The following is a 17,222-nucleotide window of genomic DNA, read 5'->3' on the forward strand; positions in this document are numbered from 1 at the left end:
GTTTTAATTTAAAGAACTGAAGTATCCACTATTTTGCAATTATGTTTGCAATTAATGCTTTCATATTCCCTGTTATTTATAAGATATTTATAAGATATAGACCTTTAATATGTAGAAATATTCACTTATAAAAACCAAACTTTCTGAAATGTTCATCAAAGTTGTTAAAGTGAGATATCCCTACAAAGCTTGAAATATATATATCAATTAAGTGAAATGATGTTTACAATTTAATTCTTTAATAATTTGCAACTATTTTGTTAAGCATCCTATTTTAATAAAATAAATAAAAGCAAAGATTTTGATATTCATTAATCCCTACACAAATATTTTCAAAAATGTCCACTCAACTCAGTTTCAAACTGGTATTCAAGAAAGTGGTTTCACTGTATATGATTACATAGGAAATCCTGGAATGAGTTTGAGGCCTGGATGGTGATCACAACATCCTGGCATTTCATTTGCTTCTAGAATATTGACATTTTAAGCCAAAGTGCTTTTCCAATGTTTCTGAAGTGCCAGATGTCTGCTGCATATGCATCTCTGTAATGTTTTGCATTGTGTTCTGTACATTTAATAGAGTTTATTTATTTAAAACATATATGATCCTATATCAAAGATGTTGAGGCAGTTTAGAGTACAGTGTGACCATAGGGAATATAGTACATTTATTAAGTTATTGTGGAAGCAGGTAATAGAGTAATAGTGAATCTAATTGAAATGATGTCCACAGGAAGTTATATAACGAACATTCCTAGAGAGATATTCTCTCTAGGAGTTTGTAAGGTCTTCTAATACAACTATGGCAACTTTTGTAAGAAGCATATTGTAGAATCACCTGGAGAAACAGCTAATAATTTCTAGAGAGGTTGTATTTTGGTGGATGTGAGTAGGTGAAACTACAGGTCCTGAGGGGTCCTACTGTAAGGGGGGTGGGGCGGAGGAGACAAATGGTAGACTATTTATCCATAGATGGATTTAAATAAATACGTTTGTAGAAAAGACTTTTAAATGACTAGGTAAATACAAAGATTTTGTCTTGCACCTGTGGCTAGAGTCCTATGCTCACTTTCCCAGCTGCAAACCCAAGCAGGAAACCCAAGGACTTCGTCTCTTTTACCCACTTCACCTCAATGCCTTCCCTCCATAGCCCCAGATATTTGGGTACCTTCTGGAGCAGCATGTGAGGTGATGTAACAGGTTATAGGATATGCAGATTGATGATATACACCCATGGCAGGAACTGAGAGGTGCTCTTTTAATTTTTTCTGTTGTATAGAAATCTTGCTTGAAACAATATTGTGTTTTTTTCATGCTGTTTCTTTAAAAACCAAGCTTACCTGTTGCTTATCTGTGAAGCAGTGAAGCGCAATGGCCAAGAAATGTTACACTATCCTCTTCTGGCTAGCTAATATGCTTGGGGTGTGATGTCTGAGTCTTTGTACCTTTTCTATACCAGTAGAATATTAGCAGCCCTAGTATTTCCACTTTGATGGTGGTCATGCATCTATCACAAATAGTAACCACATAAAGGGCAATTGTTTGGCTTTTTAGACTGTTTTTTTTTTCTAAAAAAAAGGAATCTCATTCCAAAATCAGGTTTGAGTGGTGTCAGTTCCTAGGGGAAAGACAAAAAAACAAGTTAGTTAATAGGCTTTGATTGCAAAACTATTAGGTTCACTCTTTTCACTTGTTAATACCAGCTGTTCTTGTGGGACTATTTTTTCTTTGGTATGAGAGCTTAGTTTCTCCCAGAGTCTATAGAGCAAACTATAAACTTAACTGATGAGAACAATGGCTGGATTTACAAGATAATGTAGTAAAGGATGTCTTGTATCAGATTGCAAAACCACACTCTTAATGTATTCTCCTTATGCTGTATTGAGTTTTGGTGGCATTTTATAAGCTGGTTATTATACATCTTCTGCCAGACTTGACTAATAGAGTGGTCTGTTGACACCATCTGTCTGTGGAATCCACAGCCGCCCCATAACCTCTGGTTCTTTTTTTCAGTAAACACATATTCTTTATGCTGGACACTTCCACTCCCATCTTATAACCTATCCAATCCTACTACCTCTCTAAGGTCCAAAGTGGTTATTCATGCTTGAATTTCATGTTATTTTGCACAAATAGTTACCGCATGTGCATAAAAGAAAGAACGAAATGATTAAATGTGTTACACAGATTTTGTATATAATTTGATACACTGGCACATGTTGCATAGGCAGTAAGAAAACCCTGGGGCAATCAGGACAAAAATAAAATAGCAGTAGTTCATTTTACAGATTATTCCTTTTAACTGTTATGTCTTGAAAAACTGTGATGTGGAAGTATAGACTTTTTGACAGGCCTGTATATTTATCCCATACCTGGTAGAGTGTCTAAAGAACTTCTTCATGATTTTGCGAATGCATATTTATATAAAGCAACATGCTAAAAATATTTTATTGCATTTTTGAAATAACAGACTGCTTGCTAAAGTACACTGAACAAAAATCTTATGTGTGTATACATGTGCACAATCAGTACATAGAACACTAAGATGCTGTTGAAGGTTGTTTGCTTAATAGAAGTGTGCAATTCAGCCAAAAGGCATGCCGTTTCGGGGTCCATTTTCGACTAACCCCTCATTCTGTTTACTGGCAAGTTACTTGAATCAGGAGGAGTGTTGCCATTTTCATTTGGCAAAAATTCAGCCCATTGGCTAACAATGGGAAACTTTAAAGGCTCAATCCGTCTGTCATTTTAAGGCCTATCTGCATGAAAACTGCCTCCATTTTAGACCCTATTTACAACTGTAGGCTTGCTAAATTTCAGAACAATTCACAAATCTAGTGATTTTTAGAATTATTTTAAATTTTTACCATTACATTGTATAAATAGGAAAAACCGCAAGAGAGGGTTCAGAGAATGGTAGTCACCAATTGTGTCCTTTCTCAGCCAATCAGAGCATGGACACAACCAGGCTGGGAATGGACACAACCGGTAACTACAATTTTCAGAACCCTCTCTTGCGGTTTGTCTTTTTTTTTAAAAAAATGTTATGTTAAAAATTCGAAATAATAATTGGCTGAGAAACAGAGAAAAAACCTTCAACTCCCATCATGTTCTCAGAGGAACTCAGAGACTTTTCAGTGCCCGCCCCATGCAAGTACTGTTGGAAAAACGAGTTCCCAGCAGGGCCCTTTCTGGAGGCGGAGCCTAGGGAACTTTTCCGTTGCTGGGGAGGGAGAAAAGACACTGCAAGATCTTCTCCGGAAACCCCACAGCAGACCCTTGCCTCAGGTATAATGCAGACTTTACTCCATCCTTTCCGGTAGCTGATAAATCCAGCTCTTTTGATCTGTTTTGCTGAACTCTTTGGTTCCCTCCTCCCTGTTCTGTTTTTGGGGGATTATACAAAACAGACCACCGAATGCTACAAATAACTTTAAGTCAAACTGATTTGGCCCCAAGCCTATTGCTTAATGTATTTAAGGTTGTTTGCTGGAGCTGGTACATTGTAGTTTATCTTGGGATGATATTTTATTTGTTGTATTCTAGATTTTTTAGTGTAGTTTCCCAATATCCTATTTCAAAAATAATAATTTTTAAATACATACATTTTCTTTTTACATACTTTGATATCTTATATTGGTCTCCGCGCCAATATAGGTTTTCGAATTTGGAATTTTCCTCCCAGGTTTTAAAATACTGCATGTAGATAATGTGATATTTTGGAGATAGGACTAAGGCTAAACATGAAATTCTGTTACCCAAATAGGCCAAATGTTATTTGATTCATAATATTTTAAAATGAAAAAGAAAATTTATGTACACCGAACCATCAGAAATCAAAGATGTCATAATCTCATTGTCATGTGGACAATTTTAGAACATTCCAGATTTCCGGATAAGAGATACTCAACCTATATAGAATTCTTGTTTTTTTTCCAAGTAAGATCATTATACAATCCATAATGAATAAAGCTTTATTATTTAATTTTATTGAGATTTTGTGTTGTAGCCATCCTTATGTGATACTCTAAATAATCTAGAAAACTATGACCCTTGCTTCTCACTTCAAAATTTTGTTTATTGCTTTATTGCTGAAATAAACATTTAAATCACCTTATCTCTTTGGTTGGAATATAAATGTTTGATCATTCTACTCGTATTTCAAGGATAAGATTATTTATTCAGTGAGCTTTATTTTCATAATGTTTCCCCAAAAGTACTCTAAAGAGTAATTAATAATTAGTACTTAAAACTAGAGGTGAGAAAATAAACGGGCAAAAATCTCCATAGATTAGTCTGTGTTCCATACATTTGGAGTTTGCTTACTGGCCTGCAAAAATAAAACAGAATAAGTGCTGCTGTCTTTAGATTGTTGTACAGCACCAAAAAAGTGGGAATGAAGTCATAACTGAGTTCATAGCTTGAGAACTCTTGAATATCAGCTATTTCCATTACTGCTGGAACTAGTCACAGATATTACACAAGGAAATGAAGCACTTGGACAAATAAAGCAATTTTTTACTATGATACTGATGTGAGAACTATTTCTTTATTTTGGAATAACAATAGTTTTGAAACAATATTTTGATTTGGAAATTGAAAAATGGGTTAAAATACTTCTAATGAAAAGTTTGGGTTAAAAACAACTTCACATAAAGACACACAAAACATGATTGTAAGAAAACTAATATACTGTAGTTGGTTTTTAGTCAATTTCTAAGACAAAAATAGTATGAGATAGTAATTTTAAAATTGCACCCAACTATTCCTATCTTTTAATTCCATGTTTGTAAGCAATAAAGATATAATATAATTTTCTGTTTTCTTAATCAGCAAGAACATGTATTTTTCCATTTTCTACTAAAAGTTCTAAAACTGATAGTAGCCTATACAATCTAATGAGAAATAATAAAGTATTTGTATCGTGTAAATAGTAGAATTTTTTTTCTAAACTAGAAACTGGAAGAAGTTGTTGTTTACTTGTTAGGTAATTTAAACTTCTAACTAATATGTTTGGAATTAGTAATGAACACAGAGGATGCTTGTAAGCCTCAAGCTTGTGGATATCCATCTAATTAGTCCCACTGAAGTCATTAAGTCATTCTAGAAATGTTTATATAAGACCAAAGGATGGTTATAATTCCCTTCATTTGTGTAGGGTAGAATTTTTTTAAAAAAAAATATTTACATTTGAAAAATACGTAGTATTTAAGTAGTGCTGTTTTTTTCTCTCCAAATCTAGTTTGTAATTTAAGCCTGTTAGCAAGCATTGCTTTTCAAGCAGTTGATTGATCGTTTATCTTTTCAGTGAAAGAAAGTGATGTATCTGCTCTAATCCCACTAGTGACCCAGGGTTTTCATGTTAGAGATTTCAAGCTAAAGCTTTCCATTATTTGCAGCACAGTATAATGCTTGTCTTGGACTCCTTGACAAGGCATTTTGAAGCTTGAAAAAGTTTTAATGGGAGCTTTCTCTTAAAGGCCAAGAATTTGATTTCAGAGTATAGGCAGAGTATATGGAGATCTTCTGTGTCCCTGTTAAACTCTCATGGATCTGGACTAATGCAACCAAAATATTTCAGGACAAAAAAGAGAACCACAGCACAGTTTCTGCTAATTATAAAATAATACATTGACACAAATTAAAAAGAGATTTTCAAATGGGATGGAATCTCCTGCAATGTGTTATGAAGCAATGATAGCATTTTTAAACTTTTTTTATTACAGCCTCTATTAAGGAGTGGTCTTACTGCTTTACCTGTGAAGTTATCACACCTCTTAGTCTTCCTGTGCGTCATTAACTTAGTGTGCCCACTAATGCTTCTTAAATGTTGGGAAAGTTGACTTTATGGTTTCAGAATAACTACGCTTGACTGCATTCCTTCCAGGATTTGTTGCTAATCCTTTAAAAGGCCATTTGAAATATTTTGTTTTCCAGAAGTATAAATGTCTTTACAAAATTACCTTTAAATTTTTGCTTTACTACTTTCTGTCACAGGGGCTAATAACTCACGTAAACCAGAGCTCCTTAAATCTCTTCCTTGAGTGGGACTATTATGTAGTCGTTTTTTTAAAAAAAAGAATCCCGTTTCACTTGATGTTTGAATAGAAGTCAAACAACAAAGCACAAGTTTGAAGATTCATGACAGGTTCTCAAAGAAGCTTCTGAAAAAGAATGAGTAAAATCTCCTTACCTTTTGTGTCATGGAAAAATTGGGCAATTCATATCAGTGTGTCCCTTTCATGTAATATTTCACAATTTAAAACACATTTCTACTGTATTAGTAGCATACTGTTCCTTGGAGTCTATTGCATTGCTAAAAATGGGATCATTTGTACATGTCTTCAGAAGTTTCACCATGTTCAGTTGGAGTAATTTGTGGTTATTAATGTTATTAAGTATTAGTGCATCGCTGTGTAACAGGACAGCTATTGGTGAAAATATGTATACTGGCATGTATGATGGGAAGGAAAAGAAAGGGAAGTGGCTAGTACTGTGTATCTGCCATTAGAACAAACAGGAGGAAGGGTTGGTGTTTCAAGCAAGCACACATTTGGCCACAGAAGGAGGACACCTCACAGTGGAATTGCTGCATGTGGCAATAATGAATCAAATGCAGGGTCCATATGGATCTGAAAATGCAGACCAAAAAAAGGTTTTTAAGGTGTAGACAGGCCCCAGCTTTGCCTAAAACAGTAAGCTATGTTCACGTTTGCTGAATGGTGGCTTTTTATTTTGTCTCAATCCATCCTTGCAAGAATCGTGATTTATTTTATTTTATCTCATACCTTTCTCCATAAACAGGATGCAAGCTATCACAGTTATAAACCATTTATTTTTACACCCCAAATGCACTATCCTGGAAGCTATACAATATACAAGTTGGGAGAGCAGATTCCATTTGATCTTGGTGTCTTACCAAGATGGGAAACTGCCAAGAAGTACCAGGTGCAGTAGGCTATATTTCAAAAGATGGAACTGGCAAAACTATCTTTGAGTATTCCTTGCCTAAAGAAACCCAATGAAATTCATGAGGTCACCATAAGATGGCAGACAACTTGAAGGCACATACACTCACGTGTTTATAGAAACATTCTTTATTATCATTCAGAATTAATAAATATTTGCCCCTGAAGAAAATTTCAGGAAAATTATTACGAACCAATTCAGAGGTATAGCTGTGTTAGTCTATGATCCCTAAGATCCCTCTCCATACTGATATTAAGAACCAATGTTACACAGATGACAGAAAGTTCAAAACTGTCAAGAACATAATATACTAAAAGGCTGATAGGGGAGACAGTTCTGATTTTATGCCTGAAAGACAACTGAGAAGGTGTCAGTGTCATCTCCCATGTGAGGTAATTCTGCAATTTGGGCACTGGTATGGAAAATGATTTCTGTCCTCTCTGCTCTCATCTCTCCTTGCTGTCCCTCTTTTTTGTGGTGGAATGCAGAGCAGGGCTTATGAAGATGATCACAATTGACAGACAAGTCCTGATCCCATCCATTTAATGTTCTAATGGTAGTTGTCAGTACCTTGAAGCAAACTGGAAGTTGGTGAAATGTAAACAAAATTATTAATAATATGGTCATTACAATAAAATAGGCCTCAGAATTTATACTGTATCTGTCATTTCTCAACACTTTTCAGGAGCAATTTCTTGTAGAATATGTTACAGTCATCTAATTTGAATATAATCACAACATGTGCAACTATGGCTAAATCTGCACATGTGGCAAAATAGCCAGTTGGCAGAATACAGTGAGCCTGCCTGATCTTTAGGTTCATGACCTGCAGATTCAGTCCATAGTGGATTCAGCCACCTGTTTCTTCTTCAAGGTGGCAAGGTTCCTTTGCAAGATAGAAGTGGGCAGCCTATGGGATTTGCTGCTGCATCTGTTTTTGCCCTGCACCATTTTAATTGGGGGGGGGGGAGGGTTGGGAGGAAGCAACTGAAGGTTTTGCAATATCTCTGCAGGCCTTGCAACTATGAACATGAGGCAAGGACTCCAATGAGTCCTTGTTATCCAAAGGAGATTGGTTCCAGGATCCCCTGTGGGAACTGTGCATGCTCAGTCTCCTATTGAAAATGATGTAAGGTTGCAGTGGCAAGCTACAGCTGCCTGGCACACTGCATTCTTAAGGTTTCCCTATCTCTGAAGAACCTGAAGACTGTGTTGCACCTGATTGGGAAGGGGGGGGGGGGGTATTGCCTTGACTGCTGCTGCCTTACACCATTTTAAATAGGGACTTGAGCATACATATTTTTGGTATCCATAGGGGATCCTGGAACTAATGGTTCCATAATGATGTCTCTTATTCCGGATGACAATTTTACAATTTAGTGTTGGGGGTGGATTTCAGACAAGCTTCAAGGAATGCATTCTGGGGCCTCGGTACCTGTATGTATATGTGACTTTGGGTTATAATTTGCCCACCCATGATATTGGGTCAAGATTCAGAGACAGATTTCATAATAGGAGCTAAAACTGAGTCTTAGTAAAAGGTTAATGTGAAATTTTTGAAAATATCACTTAAGTTATATGGAATTAAATGGCATTTTCCCTCATTCTGTAAGGCCTGATCACCCACTATAATAAATCTCTGAAAATGTGTGAATGGGAAGCTGACACTCTTTTGAGTAGGTCTGCTTTGAAGTACTCTCTCCAAAATGTTATAAGGAAAGGCAGTGGGACAAATTGAGTATCTGTTTGGGACTAGAAGTGTTCTGCATTTGAATTTTTAAAGGATTTTTAAAATACTTGCATACACATATTTAGATACCTTAGGGATTTGAATTAAGTCTAAACAAGGAATTAATTGATGTCTCATATACACATATACAGCCTATATTTTCTCCACAGTATTTATAACAATTTTGTGTACAACGAACCATAAGAAAGGAAATATCAGTATTTCTTCCAGATAGTGAAGTGGACAATTTTGGATGTGAATATTTTGGATTTCAGAATTCCAGATAAGAAATGCTCAGCCTGTACTGTTGGTTCAGAAAAAGCTTATTTGCTTACCAATTTACCTATATGTAAAAGTGCAAGAGAGAGTTTACAAGGCTTTCTGATTAGTAGAAAGCAGTTAAGCTTTCATTACTCTTTTTAAATAAATAAGATGAATATGAACCATATTAAGTGCATCTTCTGAATAATACCAGATGTTTGACCATTTGATAGTGATATTTGAGGTCTTATATTAAGTTAGTTGAGGCTGTTGAAGATCAGGTTGTAGTTTTTGTTTTGTCATGTCAGGAGCGACCTGAGAAACTGCAAGTTGCTCCTGTTGTGAGAGAATTGGCCATCTGCAAGGACGTTGCCCAGGGGACGCCCGGATGATCTGATATTTTATCATCCTTGTGGGAGGCTTCTCTCATGTCCCCGCATGAGGAGCTGGAGCTGATAGAGGGAGCTCATCCGCCTCTCCCCGGATTCAAACCTGTTACCTGTCTGTCTTCAGTCCTGCCAGCACAGGGCTTTAACCCACTGCGCCACCAGGGGCTCCATAGGTTGTAGTATTGTGAGGTAATAATAATCATAATCAGTATTTTTGTGCAATCAAATCTCATTTTGTAGGATTCTTATTTGATTTACTTTACTTATTGTATATCTTAACAGCACTATGTCACGAATTTAAATTTGTAACGGCATTCAAGTTCTTTTCTTTCGAATTTCGAGTTTGGGACAGATTCCATTAAACTAAACGATGCATAAACGATGTATGCATAGTTTCCTTTATTAGTTGTATACCTGAATTCTAACTTTTAGATAGAAAAAAAATTATATCTATTGATCTTCCATTAAGTGTAACATTTATGAATTGGGTGTGCTGGTATTTTGAGGAAAATATTTCATATTAAATTCACACGTTTCAAGCACAGGGCCCGTGGGCTGAATCTGGCCCAGTATGTCATTTTATGAGGCCTGCAAAACTTTCGATGCCAGGGCAACACATATTTTTACAGTCTTACAATTACCAATGGCCTTTTGAAGGCAACCATAAGTCTGATGTGGCCCTCGGTGAATATGACACCCCTGGTTTAAATAATCTGATTACTGTTTGAAAGTGTTTCTAAATACAAATTGCCTGTCGGCATACCAATATTTTCTATTCTAAGAGCTAGGTAGTGTCAGTTGTTGCTTACATATTTGAGTGTGTATAATTCTAATATTTTAAATGCCTGCAACTATAAGGTTCTGACATACTTTCAATTCGGCATTATTCATTGTGTAAACTAAAGACATAGCTGACCTTTTGTGTCCCTGGTGTTTCCTGAACTGGGGTTCATGTCCTGTTAATAAATAACTTTAAGAACATACAGACAGTTCTGACATTCCACTTACATTTTCAGGAAAGCAGAATGCGGTTAAGGTTACAGATTTGGTTAAAACCTTTTTTGCCTCTATAAGATTTTACTGTTTCGTTTGGTGACATCATTCAGCAAATATGTTATCTGTGCACTGAAAGTGTAGCTGCATCATTTTAATAATATGAATCAAGCAGACAGAACATTGGTATGGTGTTGCACATAAACTACTGTATGAGAGTTTATTTTTCCATTTAAAGATAAATCAGTTAAAAGTGGAGTCAACAGCTTCCTGGTTATATACAAAAATGTTCATGACTTTTCCTGGATAGCCAGTATAGCTCTATATCATGTATGGATTGATTATAGATAATGGTGTGGTTCAAATTTCTTGATTTGCACATAATGATTGATAAAGGTGATCAAATTTGTAAATCTGGAAAAATACAATGAAACCAAGAGTTAAAACATTTAAAATTGGGGAGTTCCCTTATTAATTAATTAATTAAGTAATTAACCATTAAGTGTTTAGCTCACCTGTTTGGAATCTCCCTAGATGCTACCTCTATAAGGTGTTGGACATATAAAAAGCCTTTAGACCATTGGTTCTTAAGCTGTGGGTCCCCAGGTGTTTTGGCCTACAACTCCCAGGAACCTCAGCCATTTTACCAGCTGTTAGGATTTCTGGGAGTTTAAGGCCAAAGCATCTTGGGAACCACATGTTGAGAACCACTGCTTTAGACAATGACAAAATATCATACTCGGTTAATGGGTTCTTTGAGACATCCTGGTTTCAGTTTGTTTAGCCATTGGTATGCAGTAACCAACACCTTGAGTGTGGGCACAGAATAAACAGGAAATGTTCTTTCAAGAACATAATTTTTACAGAGTAGGCCTATAATAATGTATCACTTAACAATGTGGCCACTGTAATTCTAGGTTACCAAATTTGAGATAAAACTTTATAATGAGAAATTTAAGAATGATGTACAGAAAATGTTAAGTAACACGGGCTATATTTATTTTTTATTAACTCTGAGATCACATATTTTGCATATGTATGTCATAATTTGAAATTGTTGGAAATCAAACATTTAGGGCTAGTGATTTTAAAAGTCAGAATTCTCACGTTTCTTGCTCTAATGAAAAAGAAGCAGAGAGAGATCTCAAAGCACTTAACATATTTTAGCTTAGCAATATTTACATCTCCCTGTCAAGAAAAGCATTATTTATTTCTCTTTATATGAAGGAACCTGAAATACAGTCGCATCTGTAAAGAATATTGGTTTTATTATAAACAGATATGTGGAGTGTGCATAGGAATTTGTTCATTTTTTCCCAATTAGTTCACATAAACATTTCCATCCATATGCCACTGTCCAGCCCATTTTAAAATACACTGTGGCCCCTATGGCCAAAAGTTTCTTAGGGCTCCACGAGAAACTTTTCCTTTATAAAGGGTTCTGCGGCTTTAAAAGATTGAGAGCACCTGCTCTAAAGACACCAGATCCTATCTGATCTTGAAAGTTAAGCAAGATTAGTTCAAGTTAGTACTTGGATGGAAGTCGCCAAGAAATACTAGGTGGTATAAGATGTATTTCAAAAGAAGTAACTGGGAAAACCACTTCTGAGTATTTCTTGTCAAGAAAATTATATGAAATTAATAAGTCAACAAGTGGGGTTTTAATAAGTCAACAAGGGCTTTCAAGCTGATTTCACCTAGAGAAGAGATGTTCTGGTTTTGATAATGTTGGTAACCACCCGCTAGGCCAGCTCTTTGTATAGCTCCTTTATGTTTTAAAAAAGCATCTAAGGAAATCAGTTATTTCTGAATCTGGCTATTCGCTTGCAAATAAATGTATGAAAATGATCAGCATTATGAGCAGCATGTTTGCTCTTTCAAACAAATGCATGGAATGTCGTATGCAATGTTTTGCATTTTTAGATGTAAAATTTATATTAGAGCTTGCTGTGCCAGCATGTTTGTTTCCTTTGAAGCAACGCATATGGGCTTTTTGCAAAGAAAAATGAGGGTTCTTTGTAGATAAAGTATATAAGTAATAAGTATTGTGCTTCTGTGTTCACAAATTACCCCTTCTGGGACAGATGTCCGACAAGAAAATTATGGGATTGGCACCCTTTCTAGGATTTATGTTGATACATAAAGTTGCTTCTACTCAATAAAACACAAATTGGAACTTAAATAACCTGGCTATAAGGGGAGAAAAATTAAAAGTATTGCTGTGGAAGAAGATTACTCAGATGTCAAAGCCATTATATCCCCTCTGGCAGCTGTCATCAAATTTGCTGTTAACGCTCTCTATATGCCACTCATTTCATGAAAATTGTACTGCCTTGTACAATTTAGGGAAGTTTATGCTATGGTTCAGATAAGAGTGACTTTATTACAGTACTTTAACTGAAATACAGTTATAGGCATTTCCTTATTTGTCATCTACAAGGCATTTTAAAATGTTAGACCCAATTTCAAAGCCATATATTTCACAATGACAACATGTTACAATTATCCAAAAATTACAAATCATTTCATAAGTTTTCAAGTTTACTAACCATTTTGAGGTTTTACTAACCATTTGAACTATTTTTCCAGTAAGTCATGTCATCTCATGATATGACCATAAGCATGTTAGGCTCAGTTAGGTCATTCCGTCTTCTTGGAAGAGCTCAGGTTTGATTTATTCTAATCCATTTGTGTGTCTTTTTGACAGTCTGTGGTATCTGTAGAATACAGATATTGTTTCATTGTTTGTGATATTTGATATAAGACTCTCCCCCCCCCCAAAAAAAGACAAAACTTTTAAATCTTGGATTGGCAACAAGATGACCAATGGTCTATATGAATGTTTGCTATTGACCCTTGAATTGTCCCCCATTGCCTTCAGAATTTTTTAAAAAATCTTAAAACAGTATGAATCATGCTTCTGCAAGTCTTGAGGAATTACAATTCACCTTTAATGCAATCACACAGAAAGACATAATATTAAAACCAGAAGTGGGGTTTTCTTCACTTCTGGTTTCAGCCGAAATTGTGGTATGGCAATCAATAGGTCCTGAGGGGGAAAATGTTCTAGATTCCATTGAAGTTCCTACATCTGTATTAAATAATAAATGGAATTAAAATGTTAATATGTTCAAGAGGAAAATACATTTTCTATTTTTATACATGTTACCAAATAGATGACAGATACATCGCTAAAGGAATGTAGCTGTAAAATATCCTATTTTGGTTCTGTTATATTCAAAATTCTCTTTCCATCATGTTTAGCAAGCTGTTTGAGTAAAACATTAATTTGGATTTTGTTCTTCAGGTTCCCGGCTCCGTCAAGAGGATTTTCCACCTCGAATAGTTGAACATCCTTCAGATCTAATTGTTTCTAAAGGAGAACCAGCAACTTTGAACTGTAAGGCTGAAGGCAGGCCCACACCAACTATTGAATGGTACAAAGGAGGAGAAAGGGTTGAAACTGACAAAGATGATCCTCGTTCTCATCGGATGTTGCTGCCAAGTGGATCTTTATTTTTCTTACGCATAGTTCATGGCCGCAAAAGTAGACCAGATGAAGGAGTCTATGTCTGTGTAGCAAGGAATTATCTTGGTGAAGCTGTAAGCCACAATGCATCGCTGGAAGTAGCAAGTAAGTCTCCTCCCTTCATTCATTGGTAGCTTCTTTAGTGACTGTTGCTTGAGTAGAATATGAACATTTGTAATTTTGGAAGTGTCTCATTGAAGGTACAGACATTTAGTTAGATTTGACTGTGTGGCATTAGCACTCTACCTGTGTTTGTATTGTGTAATGAATATATGCAGACAGCAGATGATGTATATGGATAAGTGGACTAAGAAATGTTACAGTATCCAATTTTGTTTTCTGTATATGTGACACAAGACATTAATTCTGATAGCAGTTGTAATAGCAACAAAAACAGAATTATAAAGTAGAACTGAACAATTAAAATGTAAAATTAGTTTTAAAATGCAATAAATATATTACCATATACATTTACATCTATTCAGGATTACAGTAACATATCTTATATTTTTCAGTCAGTTTGCATTTATTGCTTGCTGATGGATCACAAGTTTTACTTTATTTCACACTTATACTATTGTTACGTTTACGCTGGCAGCTGCTACTGTCACCCATGCTCAGCAGATACCAAGATTCATTCTATGACATGGGCTTGGTAAAGAATTGAAAAATGATATTCTTTTTTGAAATATTGGCATAAATAAATAACAGCTTTACCACAGAGCAGGTAAGGTTTATATTGGGCCCTTTCCTTGTAGTTTTTAAACTAATCCTACTTCACTGTAGTTAAGCCTTATAAAGGCATATCTTAAGGCGGTTCCAGATAGCCCTTTATCCCAAAAGCATCCGTCTTAAAACGTGGATGTTTTTTGGGGGCTGTCCGCACCCTCCTCAGAAAGCACACACTTTCTGGGGTGGGTTGTCCACACGTTCTCTTGGGACTGGATTTAAAAATCCAAACTGCATAGGAAGTTTTAAGTAGAAGAGACAAAGGTGACTATATATTTAACCTTGTAATAGAGGAATAGCGTATCAGAATCCAAACACATTGTAGGGTTGTGATCTTCTTGATTTTATGTTATTTTACAATAGATGGACAAGGCATTTTGTCTTCTTTACATTTTGGCCAGTATCAAAATACTTCAGTGAACAAATAGCAATTTTTAGAAATCTCTTCCTAAGGTGCTTCTTCATCTTTTTATTGTGCTTTTACTCATGTTTGAAGTCTGTTCGTTGACAGTGTCTAGCTCCTATAGCATGGAGCCTTGCATCTCACTCTGCCTCCTTCTCCTGTGAATGATATAAGTATGTGTAGGCCTTTCCCTCTATATGTATGTGTGTGTGTTTGATGTATATGATATGTCCAATATATACTTTTAGATATTTTGGACTACTGATCTTGTCTTCTTTAACAACTGATCATATATATTGAAGCTGATTAAAAGTTTACTCAGGTTATACAGATAACGGTATTTAAGGGTGCCGTGTCAAAGATCTCATATCTGTCCATTTATCCAGATCAGTCTCTCTATAATTTTATGTTTTGCCAGGATAATACAGTATTGTAAAATGTATTCAGAAATGAAAGTATTAAATGAAAAAAATGAATTAACTTTGAGTTCATCCAATATTTTTTAGTCAGTCAAAATGCACATTTTTTTGGGAAATATACTTCATTCTGATCAAAATAAAAAGAGTGAATGTGGGCAAACAGAGGAGAAGGCTAAGAAATTATTTTAAAAAATATCTGAAAGCTATGTGTGAAAGGAAAAAAATATTTTGTATGGAAGAGAACCAAAAATGTGCAAGATAGAGAGGTGAGAGCATTGCATTTCGACAGAGTATTGGAATGTATAGCTGTGGGGGATGTGCAGTTTACTTGTAAGCCCTGGGACTTTTGGGAGGGACAAGTGTCAGTTTCCAAGTCATAGAATAGGGGAAGAGTTCCCTACTGCAGATAAGTTAACCTCTTTGTTTATCTGCCTCTGACTCTCTTTGTGTCTCTTTCCTTTTTCCAAAGCCATCTCTTATCTCAGATAATATACTCTTGCCTGCCAGACTACTTCCTACACAATTACTTGGGAAGAAGAAGAAAATATCTCTTCTCCCACTTTTTAAAATTATTAGCCCTTATATAACAGCTCTTTGCTTCCTTAGCATTTCACACCATTATATCCACAAAAAATTCTTTTATGTTAGGTGTTTACAGTTTTACATTGTGATAACATTCACTGAACATAGTGGGATATACTTCCAAATAAATGTGTTTAGGATTGTGTTGCCAATTTTTATAAACATCTACCTCAGCTTATCCAGGTTTGCCAAAACGAAAAGATTTATGGTTTCTCCTTTTTCTAGCAAATTTCCAAATAACCTATATATATGTTTAAAAATAAACAATTTGGGTAAGCCTGTGACAAGTTATTCAGATAACAATATCCAATCATCACCATAACTTTCTTTTAACTGATTTTAGTTGATTTTATATTGCCTACTTATTTATTTTATGCTTTGATGCTGTTAGCTAAAGCAGGGATTAAGAAAAGGAATTGGATATAAATATATAAAGCACTAGCTGTCCCCTGCCACGCGTTGCTGTGGCCCAGTGTGTTGATCTGGAAAATAAAGTAATGAGAAAGTGTTAGTTTCTAATATATGTAATTTCTTTATGCTTGTGGGTAAACATGATTTCTTGCTGTTTCTTTGTCAGTGTTGATGTGGAGAATGTCTGGTTTGCCCACTCTGGAACATGCAATATATCATTGCCCTTCTTTAAGGATCCCTTTCAAATCTATGATACTATATCTGTGTGTGTGTGAATCATATCTATCTATCTATCTATCTATCTATCTATCTATCTATGGCTGGATGGCTCTTTGTCAGGAGGACTTTGATTACATTTTCTTGCCCTGATGAAGGGAGTTGGATTGGATGGCCTTAAGTATTTTCTGTTGGTCATGGTGGTTCTGTGTAGGAAGTTTGCCCCGATTCTGTCGTTTGTGGGGTTCAGAATGCTCTCTGATTGTAGGTGAACTGTGAATCCCAGTGACTACAACTCCCAAATGTCAAGGTCTACTTCCCCCAAACTCCCATCTGTGTTCATATTTGGGCGTATTGAGTGCTTGTGCCAAGTTTGGTCCAGATCCACCATTGTTTGAGTCCACAGTTCTCTCTGGATGTAGGTGAACTACAACTCCCAAACTCAAGGTCAATGCCCATCAAACCCTTCCAATATTTTCTGTTGGTCATGGGAGTTCTGTGTGCCAAGTTTGGTCCAATTCCATCGTTGATGGATTTCAGAATGTTCTTTGATTGTAGGTGAACTATAAATCCCAGCAACTACAACTCCCAA

General features: G+C 35.6%; 1 protein-coding gene across 3 annotated transcripts in view; it reads left to right on the top strand.

Annotated features, from left to right (window-relative positions):
• ROBO1 (roundabout guidance receptor 1) overlaps window positions 1-17,222 on the top strand; it is a 777,293-nt gene that overhangs the window by 480,085 nt on the left and 279,986 nt on the right. For all 3 annotated transcript variants that reach the window (XM_067466684.1, XM_060770536.2, XM_067466686.1), the window contains one exon: window positions 13,649-13,975. In XM_067466684.1, coding sequence (XP_067322785.1) covers window positions 13,649-13,975 — 327 coding nt within the window. The remainder of the gene's footprint in view (window positions 1-13,648; window positions 13,976-17,222) is intronic.

The sequence above is a fragment of the Anolis sagrei genome, chromosome 3 (genome assembly GCF_037176765.1).
Source record: "Anolis sagrei isolate rAnoSag1 chromosome 3, rAnoSag1.mat, whole genome shotgun sequence".
NCBI classification, from domain to species: domain Eukaryota; kingdom Metazoa; phylum Chordata; class Lepidosauria; order Squamata; family Dactyloidae; genus Anolis; species Anolis sagrei.